The 17,396-nt window shown below is 64.5% G+C and overlaps 1 protein-coding gene across 1 annotated transcript; it reads right to left on the bottom strand.

The window, feature by feature from the left end:
• Positions 1-316: 316 nt before the first annotated feature.
• On the bottom strand, positions 317-15,302 carry CRIP2 (cysteine rich protein 2). The gene is made up of 8 exons (XM_055724959.1): positions 15,136-15,302; positions 5,384-5,478; positions 3,371-3,428; positions 2,753-2,893; positions 2,523-2,591; positions 2,000-2,094; positions 1,660-1,717; positions 317-1,509 (listed from the first exon to the last, which is right to left on the bottom strand). The coding sequence occupies exons 1-8, from the start codon at positions 15,176-15,178 to the stop codon at positions 1,442-1,444; spliced, it is 627 nt and encodes a 208-aa protein (XP_055580934.1). The 5' UTR covers positions 15,179-15,302; the 3' UTR covers positions 317-1,441.
• Positions 15,303-17,396: the final 2,094 nt, after the last annotated feature.

Raw genomic sequence — 17,396 nt, 5'->3', positions numbered from 1 at the left:
CCCATTGGCAGCCCTGCTCAGGCACTGTGCCTGCTCAGCAAGACCTGGCTGGGGGGAGCAGCGTCACCTGTTACCTGACATTCCACCCTGCAAAACCAGGGAGGATCCCATCCCATCCCATCCCCTACAAACCCAGGGAGGGCAACAGCCTGTGCTGCACCAAGAGCAGCTCTGGCCTCAGCAGCTCAGGATCAGCTGGGGCTCAGGCTGCTCTGCCTTGCCACAGCAGCAGGGTCCTCACCTGTCCCAGGACCAGAGGGATGCTGTGCAGCACACAGAGCTTCCCCTGCTCTTCCCAAAGCTGAGCCACACAATGTATCTCTCAAAACTTTTATTGTCAGCAAATAACAAAAGTCAGCCCTGCGGTGGGTGCAGGGAGCCCGGAGAGAGCAGGGTGCTGGCACCCCAGGGCTCACTACCCCGGCGGGTCCCCTGCACCAGCACCCTCCCCGGCCTCCTGGGCAGCAGTGGGGCTGGGGGTGCACAGGGGGGACGGGCAAGACTGGAGGGCACGTGTCATTCTCCAAAGCAAGGGGCACATTTACAACTGCTTATAAATAAACAACAACAACGAGAAACCTCTGGCTCTGGGAAGCAGGCGGGCATCCTGCCGCCAAGCCACCAGCCCAATGTGCTCTGTCTTCCGAAGGCGGGGAGCAGCCCACTCCCCCAGGGCTGCAGCCACAAGGTGCCCCTCCCCACCCCCGGCACGGGCTCTGCTGCCAACCTGGATGGGGGGACACCACCAACTGAAACCAGCCAGCAGCTGGTGCACATACAGAGATGCCCGGGGAGTGCAGGGATGGGAATGTCAGGGGGTGCCAGACCCTAGAGTCTGAGTGGCAGCTGGCCCCAGGGAGAGCGAGGGCCAGGGCATGGAGCCCGGGAAGGGTCAGGAGAAGAGCAGCACTGCCAGACGGGCCAGAGCCCTCAGGGGACTTGCACGTCCCCAGCAGTTGGTGAGGAACAGGGCTGAGTGCCCTGACCAGCAGCCCCCATCCCCAAACATAGTGGGATGCCTGCCCAGCTCCATCACCCTCCATGTGGGGGGCAGCCGGGAGCACCCTCCCGTGGTGGGGCTCCTGCCACCACCTTCCCCTGACCCTCATCCCCTCAGCTGCCACTCGCTGTCCCCTGCACATGGTGACATCTCCACACCCACCCTGCTGCCTCCCACGCTTGAGGCAGGGGGGGCTGGGGGTGGGTGCTGGGGAGGGCAGAGCACATTGGGAATCACCAGAGACACCTTCTACCTTTGCCTTTAAACACTGAAGCTTATATTAAAGACTATGATATATAACCCGGGGGGCAGGGCCATCCTGCCCGGAGTAGAGACAGCAGAGAGAGCACAGCTCCATGGCCAGCCTGGCGGGGGGCTGCTCCGGCTGCGAGCAGGTTAGTATGGGGGCACAGAGCAGGCGGCGGGGCAGGGGGACACCATCTAGGGCTGGTTCTTCGCCTCGGGGTCTTTGTCATAGATGTAGCTTCCCACAGCTCCGGTGTTGACGCCTGCACGGAGGGAGACACAGGAAGGTGAGGACCCAGGTTGAGAGGTGGTGGGTTCCAGGGAGATGTCCCCTCTGGGTGGTGGCAGCGTCGAGAGCAGCAGCCCAGGTGGGGCGTGTGCCCCTGGAGCAGCTCCCCACCCCAAGCACTCACCTTTTGGCCCGAAAAGGATCCCATAGCAGGGCTTGTGGCAGTATGGCTGTCCATCATGCTGCACGGGGCAAAGAGAGAAGCACATCACACGGGGCAGGGGTCCGGGGAGAAGCCAGTCCCTAGGACAGATCCCCCTGGCTGGGCAGCTCTCCGGCTCACCCCCTGCAGACTCCCCAGCACCTCCAGTGCCCCCCCAGGCTGCAGCAGCTGCCTCCGCCAGCCTCGCCCTGCCCTCTTCCAAAGGCAAGGGCTGCCCAGCCAGCACGGCACGGCTCAACCATGCCCCGCTGGCACCCCCCACGTGTGCTACCCGGGGCTCCCAGGGCTGGGACATCCTCACCTCAGCGTGGCCCCCCGGGGTCAGTGTCTTGCTGCAGCGCTCACAGCGTAGGCAGGGACGGTGCCAGTCCTTCCCCAGCGAAGTCACCTTCTCGGCTAGAGCGGGGACAAGGAGTGAGGGTCACACCAGCCCCCCTGCACAGATGCCAAGGGGGAGCATGTCCCATGGGGCCATCACCTCTACAGACAAAATCCCAAGACAGCCCCGTGCATCCCAGGCTCCCGCATCTCTCCCACCACCTCCGCTGCCTCCCAGGTGACAGAGGTTGGCCGAGGACAGCTATTAAGCCCAGCCACCCACCTGGGAGGTGACAGCAGGGGACAAAATACAGATGAAGCCTTTTCCAAGAGCACCCATCGCTGCAGGCTCCTTGGGGACATCTCTCTGTGCCCCCAACCCCATCTCTGAGCCATCCCCCCCACTCCCCCACCTCCACGTGCCCCCAGGGGTCCTGCATGGAGCCCCAGCACCACAGGGCCGTGCCACCCCGGGGCAGGCACCCACTGCCTGCTGGTCACCTTACCGAAGTAGACTCTCTTGCCACAGCGTGGGCACATGTTGGGCTCCCCGGTGAAGGTGGTGACGCTGGAAGCTGGAAGGAGAGAGGGCAGGGGTGTGGGAAGTGGGGTGACACCTCAGCCAGGACACATGTGTGCAGAGGAACCCCCACTCGAACCCTGTACCCCACACCATCACCAAACACGGTGGTTCTGGCAGAGGGGGCCAGGCTGCCCGTCCAGCCCTGCCCCTCACCTTTGCTGGGTCCCTTGGGTGGCGCGGCATTCACCTTCCTCTCCTCTACCTTCACCGGGTGCTCGATGGGCCCCGGAGCAGTCTGCCCCTCGATCTGCGGCTTCTCATAGATGTAGGACCCGGCACCACCGATGTTCACCCCTGCAATGGGGCAGAGAGGGTCTGTGATAGCCTGGGAGCACTCAGGGTCTCCATCCTCTCCCCAGCCCCCCTGCCCCACTGCACCCAGCCCCACTGAGCCATGGGGCCACTGCGGGCACTGCTGCACCTCGGCCCTGGCTTGCGACGTCCTGACTCAGGCTTTCTCCAACCTCATCTGAGATAGGAGAGTGACTCCACCTTCTGTCTGAATGGGAATTTTGTATTAAATATTTAAAAAAAAAAAAAAAGAAAAAAAGAAAAAAGACAACTATTTGGAACGGATCCTTCCCTCCTCTCCCTCTGCACAAGGGGTGGCAGGGTTGGGATGGCAAAGTGCTGGCTGGATGCTCAGCCCATGCTAGGCTGGCTCCTGGGGTGCTTTCAGGGCCGTGGCTCCCTGCCAGCAGGGATGGGGAGACCTGACCCCTCCTGCAGCCCTGGGCATGGCTGCACAGGCACCGGGGGGCATGGACGTACCTTTGGGACCGAACAGTGTGGCATAGCAGGGCTTGTGGCAGAAGGGCTTCCCGTCGTGCTGGGGAGAGAGGGGATTGTTAGGATGCTGAGCAGCAACAACTGCTCCCTTGGGATCTCTTCCATCCCCGCTGGTGTTCAGACACCACCATGGCCATGCCTACACCGCAAAATGCACCCAGCCTGCAGGTCTGCCAGCGACAGCCTAACCCAACCCGAGCACTCAAGGATTTTACTGGCATCAGATGCTCCAGCTGTTCTGCACATGCCATACCATGGGACTGGAGCACTAGCACCTTCGGCAGTTCAGTCGAGAGGCATCCCCCAGTCCCAGCCAGGCAGTGGGCCACCGGGACCCAGTAAGGCATCGCTTTGCCCATCAAGCATCCCTGCGCGGTCAGGCCGTCAGGCGCACAGAGCACTGTGGCTTCCCCGAGCTGAGCCTCCCCCTTGCCTCGGCCTGAGATCAGAGGCCCCGTGTGGGCTCCGGTCCCAGCCCAGCCACTATCGGCCCCGCTATCGGCTGGGGGCAATTATCGCAGGAAGGCACGAAGCGGGCGATAAGCCCTGGAGGTCCCATAGCCATTTCTCACGGGCCAGTGGGAACAGAGTCCAGGAGACAAGAGCGAGCATTTGTGGCTGGGGCAGGGGGCCAGCGGGGCTGCCACACACACTGCCCTGTGTGGAAAACCCACCGAGACCCCACCTCAGGCACGAACCCACCCCATTGCCTGCTCGGCTCTGATCAGCATCTCAGCCCTGCTTCATGCCCCAAGCTCCCACTCTCCAACCCCTCTGCTGCAAGGCAAGGGCACCTTGCCCAAAACGGGCCGGGCAGGCGCTGGCAGAAGCGATGTCCCTTCCCTCGCCGCCCTGAGCGTTGCCGTGCCGAAGGCGAGGGCTGGGGGTCAAGGCTGGGGGAGTGGGCAGGCTCCGGGCGGGCAGCAGGCGGCTGCAGAACATCGCAAGGCATAAATGTCAGTATGCTCACAGCGTTACCATGCTGGAGGGGAGGGTAAACATTTAGTCGGTCTCCCCGCGACACCTTTCCAACCCAGCTGGACACGCTGGCTTTGAAAGGAGGGAGAAAATGCAGGGAAGGGCCAAATTCTGCTGTTGGCACAGTCGGTGGGGGCTTGGCTGCCGTCCCCCACGGGAGCAGAATCTGGCCTTATATGGAGAAGCAGCAAATCCCCCAGGCTTAACCCAGCCCGAAGCACAGATGCACCCGTGCAACCCCATCCCCGCCGGCAGGACAGGCCCCACTCCCCTCATGGGTTGGTGGCAACCAGCACGGCTGTCCCTGCCGCCGCCACCCGCTCCCCAGCTGTGCCGCCTGCTAACAGCGCGCTAAAGAGCTGGTGACACTCTGGCATGACAGGCACTGTGCAAAACCCAGGGCACCGGGTGTCACACTGGGGCACTGCACAAGAAAAACACAGTTGCTCTCCAGCCCAAGCACCTGCCACCACCACCGGCACAGCACCTTTGTGCTCCCAAGTGCTGGGCAGCCGTAGTGCCATCGCACTCCAGCGCAAGCCCCAGGGCACCGAAAGCACCGATGCTGAGACAGCACCACCACGGCAACCCGCTCATCCCGAGATTCTTGGTGGTTTTAACCACATTCCAGTACAGGCTCTTGGCACCTGCATGCCTTGAAAGCCAGCACGATGCCCAAACAAGCCTGCCTGGTGCACGAAGCTGCTTCAAGCGCTTGCCGTGCAGGCTGCCTGGGAGCTCGCACCAGGGTGGCATGGCTGGGGCACCACACGTGGTGCCAGCACCACTCTGTGGCTTGCCCAGGACTGTGCATGGGAGCTCTGGAGCAGCAGCATTTGAAGCCGCAGTGTATGCTCCTGGGCTTGTGTGCCCCAGGGACAGCCCATCCGCATGGCATCGGGTACCTGCCCCAGCCCAGTTCCTGGGATCCCCCGTCCCTGGGGTGTTGGAGAGCCCACCAGGCCACCCTGCCCAGCAGCAGGGCTCCCCGCCACCACCCGCCCCGGTGGCTCTTACCTCGGCGTGCCCACCCGGGGTCAGAGTCTTGTTGCAGCGCTCACACTTCAGGCAGAACTTGTGCCAGTCCTTGCCCAGGGAGGACACCTTCTCGGCTGCCGGGAACACAAGAGAGGGGTGAGCAACTGCCCAGCACCTGCTAAAGCCCCTGGGGAAGCCAAGCTCTGGGCACCACGGGGGGCTGCACTCATCGGCACGCTGGCAAATCAGCCACGCTGCGGGGACCACCCTGCTTGAAGCCCACGGGCTCCCCAGGGCCATTCTATGGGCGCAGCCCCCCCACCCTCTGCCCACCCTCAGCACCAGCCTTGCCACTGCAGACACCCTTTCCCACGCGCCACTCCAGCAACGGTAGCATTTTCCTTTCTACTCCCTGCATCTATTTTTTACCACCACGTTACCCAGCATGACCCTGCTCCCATTCAAATATTTGGCGTTACCATGCCCACCCCACCCGTTTAGTCATGCCTCCCACACGCACACCAGCCTCCTGGGCTCCCCGGGGAGCCTCGGCCGCTTCCAGCCCTCAGCTGGTGCTGCTCCCAGGGCACCCGCCTGCCTCCAGCCGGGAGGATGGGATGGCAGGCAGCCTCCGCTGTCACCAAGGATGGATGTTTGGAAAACACCTGTCTCTTGGCGTGCGGGTGCTCCCCCCTCGCCCCCAGCCCAGAAGCAGGCACGAGGTGCAGATGGGTACACAGGCACCAGCCTTGCATTGCCCTGGAGTGCCACAAACCTGCAGAGCAACTCGTTGCTGGCACAGAAAACAGTTTCAAAGCGCCAATGGGCAAATTCAAGGAAGGAAAATGCTTTAAGACCGGTTACATGAATGCGCCTCCTCCAGCTGGCCCCGAGCTGTTCTTCCCCAGGAGCACTCCAGGAGGTGGCACACGCTGCCAGTCCTCATCCTGCATCCCCAGCCTTGCTCCATCCCCCCTCCCTCCCAGCTTCTGGGGTGACGGGCGCTGCCCCGTGCCCCCCACCAATTCTCCTTCGCCCTCCCTCTTCTTGCACATGTGCGGAGACAGCTGGAAAACAGCACGATCCCGTTAAAGCCACCATAAAACTAAATCAGAAGAGCCAAATAAAATATTTAACAAGCAAATAAAAGCACAGCCGGAGCCTGGCCCTGCTCTACAAGACCTCCTCTGCAACGGCGGGGTTCCCAGCCCTTTGTCCCTCGAGGACCTCAGCAAATATCACCTGTTCCCATCAGGTCAAGATGGGGGTCAAGAGCTCCCCATGGGCTGCTCCTGGCTTCCAGAGCCGCCCTCCTCCCAAGGCAAACAGCTGCGTCAGGGGCACACCACAGGGCCAAGATAAGCCAGAACAACTGCCATCACCAGCCAAAAAAAATCAACCCTGGTGCAAAGCATGGTGGTCGGTGGCAGAGGAGGGCAGCGCGAGGGGGCAGAGCAGGAGCCATCACCTCGGGGTGGCAGGGGAGACCCCCGAGAGCATCCCCAGGCAGGCACATGGGAGATGGCCTTGGGGGACCAGCATCAGCTGGAAGCAGCTCTGAGTTGACCTCCCAGGGATGCCACACACAAGCCCAGGCTGCTGGACCAAACCCCAGGTGGGAGCAGGTGGCCGGGTGCCCCGCCACAGCCGAGGGTCTGTGCCTGCCTGCTCAAAGCTGCCAGGGCAAATCTCTGCCAGCCCCCAAGCCGGGGGGCTCGTGCTTCCCCGGCCCCCTGCAGCAGGCAGGGAAGGGCCCGGGGCTGGATCCTGCCTTCCCCTTCGTCTGCAGCCCTCAGCTGCCCCCGGGGGCAGAGGATCAGCCCCAGGGCACACAGCCCCCAGCCCTGCAAGCTGTCCCCAAAAGCGAGGGGGACACTGAGGTCCCAGCACCCCCCTGCCTTGGGGCTGTTGCAGGAGCCCTGCATCCTCGCGGCCCTCCCCGGCACCAACGGGTGCCTCCTTGGGTGACCAAGGAGGGAAACGGAGCGTGATGGGCTGAAAGCTGAGCCAGGGGCTCCGGGCCAAAGAGCCACTCGGCTTTGTCACAGCGGATGCGCAGCCAGGGCAGGCTGTGCTGTGGCCGCATCACCCCCAGCTCCTGCTGCTGTTGCAGCCCCGGGTACAGAGCAAGGAGGAAACTCCCGGCGGATGCTTTCCGGAGGCCATCGCAATTCCAGCCGGCCACAGCCCACACCAGCTCCTTCCCGCCCCCGCCAGACAAGATGCCTTCCCAGCGTCCCCCCCCCGCCCCGTAATATTTCAGGCAGCTGTGAATCCCTGCTGCGCCCTGATGAATGCACACCCCCCTGCCAACGCACCCCCAGGCCACACAGAACAAGGGGGACCTCACTGGCACCCGCAGCCCCTGGCAGGGGACAGGGCAGGAGGAAGGAGGTGGCCCGGTGCCCAGTCCTGCTGCCAGGGCATGGGGACAGCCCGGGAACCGCGGGGGTTGCCCTTTGCCTGGGGGTGGAAATGCTACGCAGAAGCTGGCCAGGCACCCTCTGGCTGCAAACAAGGGCACCTGGGGGACACGGCTAGAGCCGGCGCAGCCAGGACGGCTTTCCAGGCAGCATTGTTCTTCGTGCGGAGCGGAGGAAGCAGCCTGGAGCCACCCCAGCCTATTTCCAGGGCAGCGGCGTCCCGCACATGGTCGCACTGCCCCATAAATCACTGCGGAGGGAAAACAGCGGCGCCCAGATTTCCTGTCACCCGGCCACATCTGCACCACCCTTGCATCAGCTCTGGAGGAAAAGTCTCCGGCCATGCCCTCCCACCGCTGCGAAGACCCCCAGGCAGCTGCTGTGGGGAGCCCTGCTCCACACCCCCTGGCTCCACGGGGACGCCCCTCTATCAGCGCTGCAAAAGCAGCCTGGGGCCAGGCAGTGCCCGGGCTCCATCCAGCTCTGCGCAGGGAGCACGGGACGGCATGGGACTCCAGCGGGGCTTTGCTCAGCCAGGCATCACACTGCACCCAGCCTCCACCACCGACAGGGATGGGCAGCACCTGTGTCCTCTCAGCATCAACCCAAGCGCATACACGTCCTGCCCCGCTGCTGCATCCCGCACCTACACGCTCAGCCCTGTGGCACAACGTTCCCTCAAGCCCACTAAATTTAAACCAGCCGTGCAGCGCCCCTGGGAAGGGCAGGGTTGAGGGTACTCGCCTCCAGGAACTCTGCCAAAGGTGCATGCCTTGGGGTTTGCCGGCCCTGGGTCACCCACCTCGCCGCGGGTGGGCACCGGGTGCCCATCGATAATAAACCTCCCCCCTATGGCAAACAGCCCCGCGGAGGAGCACGGCTGGGTAGGGGGCCGGCTGCAGTACCTAGCCGTGGGGTAAATGTGCACCATGCAGAGGTGCAGCCCGCACCAGCCAAGGACACCACCACAGCTGGGGAAAATCAGAGGCCAGGAGCAGGCAAGCACCCGAGGGGGCTGCTGTGGCAGCCTGCTCCCTGCGGCAGCCCCACCCTGGAGACAATGAAGCTCATCCCTTAATTATCTGCCGTGCCTGGGCAAGGCAGCTGGAGCAGGCAGCAGGTGGGTGCATCTTTTTGGGGTGGGAAGGGAGCATCCCTCCGCCCAGCCTCAGTGCCGGGGGCCGCGACAAGCTGGCTCCAGGCCCTCACGCAGGTATTTCCACAGCCTGATGTCAGCGCTGCTTCCAGCCAGAGGCTTATTCAGCAAAAGCAACCGAAGCTGCAGCCGCGTCTCTGTAAAGGGCTGGGCTGTTGCCCCATCCACCCCATGGCAGCCCTGGGAGGACATGGGGAAGGGCTGACAAAGCCCAGTCTGGCAATAAAGATGCCAAATCCCCACGGGAATGCAGCGACCGGCATCCCTGGAGAAGAGGGATGCTGTCAGACCCACCGCAGATGCACTTCAAAGCAGTTACAGGCACAAAGGAATGAGGAAGAGAGATCAGCACAGGGAAAGGAGCCTGGTGAATGGCTGGAAACAAAGCTGCTAGCCCAGGTAGCCGGCAGCCTCCTCCTCTCCCCAGTCCCTCTCAGTGTGGTTGGGAGATGGAAAAGGCAGAGGGATGGCTTGAGGACCTCCTGCCATGCGGCCAGCCACTGCCCTGGTCCGCCAGGAAGGGTCTGCGCTGCCTTCCCACATCCCCCACCCCGTCCCCTCCTGCCTCCCCGAGCACAGCCAGGCAGCTCCTCTCCCCATCACACAGCCGCTGCCGACAGTTATGCCGCACCGTGATTTTGCGGCCAAGACGTGGATATCCAGCTCCCCCACAGCAAGGCGAGGCAAGCCCTCCGGCCCCGAATCGCTTGCTTCTGGGCTCCCTCCAAGTGTGCAACAAAGCCAGCTCGGTACGGACTCACCGGGGTGGGGGGGACAAGGAACACCCCAGGTGAGGGGTCCTGCTTCCAGCCAAGCAGAGAGGCGAGGTCTTACCCAGGACCCCAGCCGCCCCCCCCCCTGAGCTGAGCCACTTGGGCGCCTCAGCGCGTGGCATGGCTCCTGCGCACCCACCGCTCCCTGCCTCGCTGCCGACAAAACCTCACCTCCTGCAGGCACTCTCCTGGTCCTGAGCCTTCCACCTCCTGCTCTGGCTTACAGGGCCAGGGCAGCCTCCAGCAAGAGTCGCTCTCCATTTCCCACCCGCCTGCTGTACTCCATCAAGCAGCATCCGCACGGGATGCATCCCTCCAGCTCTGAGGCCAGGCAGCTCGACCGTGGCTCTGCTGGGAGAGGATCAGCAGTGGGTTTTGCCAGGCATTGCATTCAGCCAGGGCTGAGGCCAAGAAATCAGCTGCTCACTCGCGCGACGCAGACCCGCATGTGAGGCGCTGCAGGCAGGAGCCCCAGCCAGCAGCAAGAATCCAAGCAGCCGGAGGTCCCCCTCGCCCCGCCGCACAGCGAGGGGCAGAGCAGCCAGCCAAGAGCCAGGGCACGGCCGGCACAGGCAAAACCCCTCCCTGCGGAATCGCTGGTCCCAAGCACGGTGTCCCTCCTGTGTGCTGAGATACCATCTCCGGTGGGCAGCGCCAGGAGGATGAGACAGTTTCCTGGCCCGTGTCAGTAACAGCCGGACTCAGAGACATGCCGGAGCAGCCAAGCCTGTCTAAAGTGCCCCTCCATCACCACAGCATCTCACACACCCCCCACACACCCCTGCTGGCTCCCCACAGCTGTGGGGCACAACCAGCTCCAGGCAGGGTTTGGCCCCAGGACTGTGGGCAGCACAGTGTGAACAGAGACAGCGGCGGGAGAGGATGCTCGGGACCTCCCTGGGGGCCACAGCACCAGCACACCCACCGGGAAGCACCTGGCAGGCTGGTGGGAGAGGTCTCCCCATCCCTGTGCCAGGACCTGCCCCCCACCGTCACCTCCCTGGGTGCTGCAGGGCCCCCCAGCCCACTGGCAGGAGTGATGGGCACCACTACCCTCCGCAGCCAAAAGCGGCACCATGGCACACGCTCCAAGCTCTGTATCTGATTGCAACATCACAGTGACAGATTTTTCCATTACCTCTCGCTCAGGCGTTCCTGCTCTGCCTTTCCTTTCCAGTCCCACCACCTCTCCCCATCCCTGTGCTCCTGCCAGGGACAGGGAGGGAGGACGGGAACACAAGGAGCTCTGCCCAAGACCTACCTGGCACCCAAGACGTGGGTGCAAAGCTCCATAAACCAGACGCCAAACTGAGTCACTCAGGACCAGCTGAGCTTACCGAGAGCTGCCCCAGCCCCAGGGCTCTGGCCCCAGCACCGCTTCCCGCAGGCTGCCAGCCCAGGGAGGGCAGGGCACTCAGGCTGGCCAGCACAAACCCCTGGCACAACCACTGCAGGCACATCCCTGCAGATCCCAGTGTCCCACAGCAGCTGAGCCCCAGCTCCCCACAAGGCAGGCCACCGCCCATGAACACGCACACAAGGTGCTGGCCCTGCACCGTGCCGGAGCCCCAGCAAGCTCCAGCAAAGCGTGCACTTCCCAGTGCGCAAAAGCAAGGGGACCGAGACATCACACCGTCCCGTCCTGCCCTCCCGCAGATCATTTTCTATAGCTCATGCTCTTTTCCTGAGGGAAAAGCTAATGCTAATCAGCCCGTCCTTCAACTTCCCACAGAGGCATCCCCGCCCCGGCAGGGCCCTGCGCGGGGAGCAGGGAACTAGTGCATCCTTAGTTACTGCTCTGCAAGGTGCACATGCTGCGCCAGCAGCTGCCCCGAGACATGGGAGCAGGCGGTTACCCCAGGAGCCCAGCCAGGCTCCGTGCTGCCGAGCCGACTGCTTCACCGGCTGGGCTTGAAGAGCCGCTTCCTTTGTTAGGGACGGCCATAAGCGAAATAAAGCTCCCCTGCCCCTCCTGCCTGGCCGCTGACAGGCCACTGTCCCCCCCAGCGCTGATGCGGTGCCTGAAGCCAAGGACAGCGGTTACTTATTAATTGAAGAGCCCTGCAGAGGGCATTTCCACAGGGCTGGCCCACCAGCGGGCAGAGCACCCCACACCTCGCTGCACCCCGTGTCTTGCTGCACCCCTCTCCTCCGGCAGTGTGACAGCGGGGCCAGGCACCTGTGCGGGCCCCTCTGAGCGCCCTGGGCTTGGATCCTCCTTGCTTCCGAGCTGGATGTGTCCATGTCCTTAGTCCCCCGCTGGCACTCCACCGGTGAACTGTCCCCACAGAGCAGCTCTGCACCACTGGGACAAGCCCTGGGGCTACTGGGTGACTCCCACGTGCTTTTAGGATGCCCCTTCCCAAACAAACAGCACAGCAGCCGGCCCCAAGACACCCCTGCAGGTGCAGAGAGCTCCCCAAAAGCCACCCGCTGGCAGACCCTGCTGCACGTGCGCTTGCTGCATCCCCGAGGCTTTCGCCCGCCTCGTGCTTGGGATGGGAAAACAGGAAACCCCCCACTGCCACGATCCCCCGCAGTTCCCTGGGAAGAGAGGACAGGAGGCGGAAAGGCTTGGCCAGGGCTCCCAAGGACCCTGCAAAACTCATTTAAGGCTAGGGGTGCAAAAGGGAGCTGGGGAAACGCGCGGCTGTTTGGCTTCAGGCGACTCTGGTCCCTCCGGTGCTTCCTGCCTAAAGAGACAGCCCAGCCCCAGCCCCCAGCCCCAGCCCCCAGCCACCTGCCAGCGCAGGATGGGAAGCAGCCCCGGCAGCTGCCGGCAGCACTGCTCCTCTGGTTAAACATTCACTCCATCCCTCCAGCCTCCCTGAAGCAGGGAAGTTAGCCCCAGCCACTCCTGGAAACAATGTCACAGACCTCAGCCTGATTTTTTTTTTTTTTTTTTAAAAAAAAAAAAAAAAAAAGCCAGAAAACTATTTTTATATTTCCCTGTGCTTTTTAAAGGAAAAAAGCTCATTCTGTAGCTCAGGAAACACCCACATCCTCCTGACTGCGCAGGGAGGAGCCCGCTGGATTTTTCCAGGGAGCATGAAGCAACAGGCAGGCTGGAAATGAGTTTTCCATCGGTACCCACGATTGTTGGCGTTGGTCAGCCGCTCCGGCACTGTGCGGGGCCCGGAACGGGACGCGGTGGCATTTCTCACACATGACCCACAGCTGCAATCCCAGGCATTTGCGAAATTATAGTTGCCAGCGTCCATTCAGCACAAGCGAGGAGCACTCCCGAACAAGCGGGGCTTTATGAATCACCACCCGTTAAGCTTTGGGCCAGCAGAGGAATTCACAAACGTTACCGAACTCCAGGCACAGTGTTCCCATCGCCTTCCCACCAAACCACATGGTCCATCGGGAGGAAACCCCAGGAGCCATGTCCCGGAAAGAGGGCTCAGAGGTTGCATCCAGTTTCTATCCATTAAATAAACGGACCTGGGTTTATTCTGCCAGAGCCTGGGTGGTTCCTCAAGGAAAAAAAGCTCAAGGCTGGAGCGTGTCCTTGCTGATGCCTATCTCAGCTCCAAGCACAGAGAAGTTTCTGGCTTGGTCCCGTTCTGACTTATCCCCCCAGTCTCTCTCAGGGGCAGTGGGGGCCACAGGGACCCTGCGGGGATCATGTGATGGGGGCTGCTGCTCCCCGGCTGCCGGGCACCTGTCCCCTCCCTGCCTGCCAGGCAAGCATCCCCGGGGCAGACGGACGGGGAAGCCAAGGCGCAGCAGAGACCTGGTCACAGACATGGACACCTACAGAAACGTGCCTGGGGGGAGAGAGCTGGCACGCAGCTGGGGGAACCGGGTACAGCACTGCTCCCCCCAGGTGATATCCCCGAGAGACCCCTAAGTCCCCCAGCACATGGGGAGAAAGAAAGAGCATGGGCACTGCACTGGGGGCTGGCATGTCACCTCCTGGCATAGCCTGGCCCCTGCCAGCAGCGAGGAGGTGGTCCTGGAGCCCGGCCCCAGCCCCCTGCACAGGGCAGGCTTGTCCCTGAGCGAGAGAAGCAGCTTCCTGACCCCAGGCCAGTGCCCAGCCAGCTGGGCGGACACACTATTTTCTGCTTAAAAAGGAAAAGATTCACACAAGGAAAGACATCCGAGCCCTTCCCACCCCCGCACAAATAGGTTTATTTAAAGGAGGGAGACAGAAAAAATTCCTATTTCTCTGTGTTTACTTGGAGATGGCCAGAAAGGAATGAAAGCAACAATGCCTCAAACGCTCGGGCACCATCAAGACCCTTTGGTATTTCCCTGCCAAACAAACGTGCCGAGGCAGCCGGGGCTGGACCCTGGAGCCCTGGAGGGAGACGGGCAAGGAGGGGTGCAGGTGGGCAGCGCTGGGCCAGGCCAGCTGGACTCCATGGCCAGCAGATGCCAGGGGGCAGCTCGGGCTGGAGAGCTGGATCCATCCCTAGCGCCACGCCGAGCCTGCAGGGCAGCCCGGGGGATGCCCACCCCGGGGCCAGGGGGGGAAGCGAGCCGGGGTAGGCTCCCCGTGGAGCGGCGGCGAGGCATCAAGGCATCAGCCCTCGCTCCCACCTCCGCTCCCGGCATTTTCTGCCAGCCGGGCGGCAGCGCTCGGCCCGGGATGCCCGACGGGAGCCGCCCCAGCCCTGGTTCCCAGCGATCCTGACCAGCCACAGCCCCGAGCCGGGCCCTCGGAGACCTGCAGGGACTCGCTGCCGCCCGGGGCCGGCCCGGGCACGCCAGCCCGGCCCGCTGAGCCCGGCCGCGGCTGGGGAAGCCCCACGGAGAGCCCGGCCCGGCGCGGCGCCCCGGGCGCCCACCCGCGGCACGGCGGGAGCGGGGCCGGCAGGGAACGGCCGCGAACCCCGGGGGGAAGGTGCTGCCTGCACCTGCCCCCCCTGCTCCCCCCACAGGGACCCCCCCGCGCACGGGAGCCCCCTCGCCCATGCCGGAGAGGCCGGGCTCCCCCATGACCCAAGCCAGCAGGTACACGGGGACACGAGCCCCCCCCCCCAGCACCCAAGCAGCGGGCACACCCCCAACCCTCCTCGCCCCCCCCTTCACCTCCTCGGCTCGGGGGGCAGGGGAGGGTGCTCCCGACCCCCCCGCTACCCCCACCCCTGCCCCCCGACCCAGCGCCAGCCGGCAGCATCCCTCAGCACTGCCCGGGGGTGGGGGGCCGGGGGGGCAGCAAAGGGGCCGCGGCCGCTGCGAGGGGGGGGCCCGGGGGCAGAGCAGCGGCTGCCGGGCAGGTGTCTGGGTGCTGGCGGCGCCCCGGCACCGCGGAGGAGAAGAGGGCCCGGAGATGCAGCGGGGCCGGGATGGGGACCGGGAACAGGGCGGGGGGCCAGGGATGTACGCCGGCTCGGGGAGGGGGCACCCGGGGCAGGGCGGGGGTCCCAGGGATGCGCCCCGGCTCGGGGAGAGGGATGCGGGGCTGGACCCCGAGGATGCGCTCACCGAAGTACACGGTCTTGTCGCACTTGGGGCACTTGGATGCCATGGCAGGAGAGGAGAGCGGAGCGGAGCGGAACCGAGCCGAGCCGAGCTGTGCCGCGCCGAGCCGCGAGCCGCGCGTCCCGCTCCGCCCGGCCCCCGCCCACTGGCCCCGCCGCCGCCCGGGGGGGGCCGGGGCGGGGCCCGCGGAGCGTCTGCCTGGCTCGGCTCGGCTCGGCTCGGCTCGGCTCGGCTCGGACCCGGGCGCGGCAGGTGAACGGTCCGAGCCGGCAGAGTCCCCTCCCGCGCCAAACGTCCCTTCCCCTGTCCCCCATCTCCCAAAGTGTGCAAGTGCTCACGATTCCCCTTTCCTGGGGGGCAGAGGGGGGTAAATAATAATTAAAAAAAATATATTGAAAATTAACAAGGTTTCAACCAAGCAACATGACCTGTGGGATTGTACCAGCTCTGTGCCCCCCCCGCCTGTCCCGGTGAGCCCTGCAGCCCTGCAGGCCGGCACCCATTGCCACAGCCCCCCCCGAGCCCAGGCGAGAGATGGGGCGAGCACAGGAGCTGCTGCCCCCCCGTTTAGGGACACCCCAGGCACGCTTAGTCCCCTCCTCTAGGGACAGGGGTGCCCTTGGGGTGGGGGGTGGGTGGGGGGGATGCTTTCAAACTGCACAGACAGCTGGGCTGGCCACAGAGATGGTGTGTGTGGCTGCAGGGGGGTGCCCAGCTGGTGGCTGTGGCCTTTGGGGTGACAGGGTGGTGGCTGAGGAAGCCCAGTGCTGTCTGAGACACCCCCCCCCGCTGTGCCCTGTCAGCAGCCCCCCCCTCCCGAGCCTGGTCCCACACTTGCAGCCACCACCACACAGGGCTGGCGCGGTGGGACGGTGCCCAGGTGGGGTGGGGGGCGCAGGGGCGGGCAGCGGGCGCAGGGGGGGCAGCAGCCCCCCACCCCGGGAAGCACCGTGCCTGTGCCGGGTATTCTTAGACACATTTTTTCCGGATGGGGTAACTGAGAAACCCAGATTAAGTAGCCGGGATGACAGGCCTGATATGGGAGACCCTGGGGGGGACGACGAGGGTGAGAGGCCCGGGGGGAGCAGGGAGCGGTGACGGCTGGCCGGGGACAGAGCAGGGCACGGCTCGCGGTGGCCCTGCTGGCACAGTGTGGCACACAGGGCATGGCACCACGGGCAGCGCTGCCCACCACAGGCACGCCGTGGCGAGTTGGGGGTGCCGGTCCCACGGCTGGCCCCAGCGGAGGGGCTCGGTCACCCCCATCCCAGCTGTGGGGTGAGCGGCCGCGGTCGCTGCCCCGGCACCCTCAGCCCTTCCCCGCTGTAACCCTGCTCCGGCCGCGCAGGCCGCCTCGCCAGGCCCAGCAGCACCGTTCCTGGCGCCATTTTGTTCCGTTTCCATGGAAACGCCCGTGTCAGGGATCCCTCCAGCTGCCGCCGCTGCCAGGGATGCTCAGGGAGCCATGAAGCCATGCTGAGGCGGGAGTGCTGGCTGCGTCCACCCTAAAGCGTACCGCATGGTGGGGTCCAGACCCCCCTACACCAGGGAAAGCCCCTCGGTGCTCCAGTGGCCAGATCCTGCACCACGGGGCTGCTGGGGACAGCAGGTGCCTGGGAGGAGGGTACTGGGGGGGGTGCGGCAGGGCCTGTGGCTGGGGTGCTATGGGGGCTGCACCCCTGCACCCCCACACTGCAGGCTTGACCCAGGTGTTGGTAAACACGAAATCTGCTGCTCCGGCGAGGCGAGCGAGGCCATTGCATTATTCATCAGCCAGCAGCCCGGCACTCCGCCGCCATTGTCATATAATTCCGCCTTTCTCTGCCGGCAGCTGGTGCGGCTGTGAGCGCCCAGCCGGCGCTTCCCTGGGAAGGGAACACAGGGCTGTGGGGTGGGACGGGGTGACCCCGGCCAGCGAGTGCCCGGGGCCGGATGGGACGGTGATGCTTCACAGCGGGTTCCTCCATCGGCTGCACACCCTGCCGTGTCGCAAGGACCCAGGCGTCGCCGTCACTCCACGCTCAGCTGCTGTCACAACAATGTGGGGCTTTGTGGCCTGCGAGGTCCCTGCGCAGTGCAGGTGGCAGCGGTGCCCCCCGGGTGCTCAAGCCCCCCACGGCCCCATGGAGGGGTGCTGAGCCCTGCATGCCCTGCCACGGAGCCAGTGTGCCCGGGCTGGGTCAGCAGCCACCCCCGGTGCTGGCAGCAACCAGGGCAAGGCAGGAGCTGGGATTTGTGGAGCTGTTACTGATTTCTGGGAGGCC

The sequence above is a fragment of the Falco cherrug genome, chromosome 12 (genome assembly GCF_023634085.1).
Source record: "Falco cherrug isolate bFalChe1 chromosome 12, bFalChe1.pri, whole genome shotgun sequence".
In the NCBI taxonomy this organism is placed as follows: domain Eukaryota; kingdom Metazoa; phylum Chordata; class Aves; order Falconiformes; family Falconidae; genus Falco; species Falco cherrug.
Note: the sequence above shows the minus strand (reverse complement) of the source record. Positions and strands in the feature narration are given on the sequence as shown.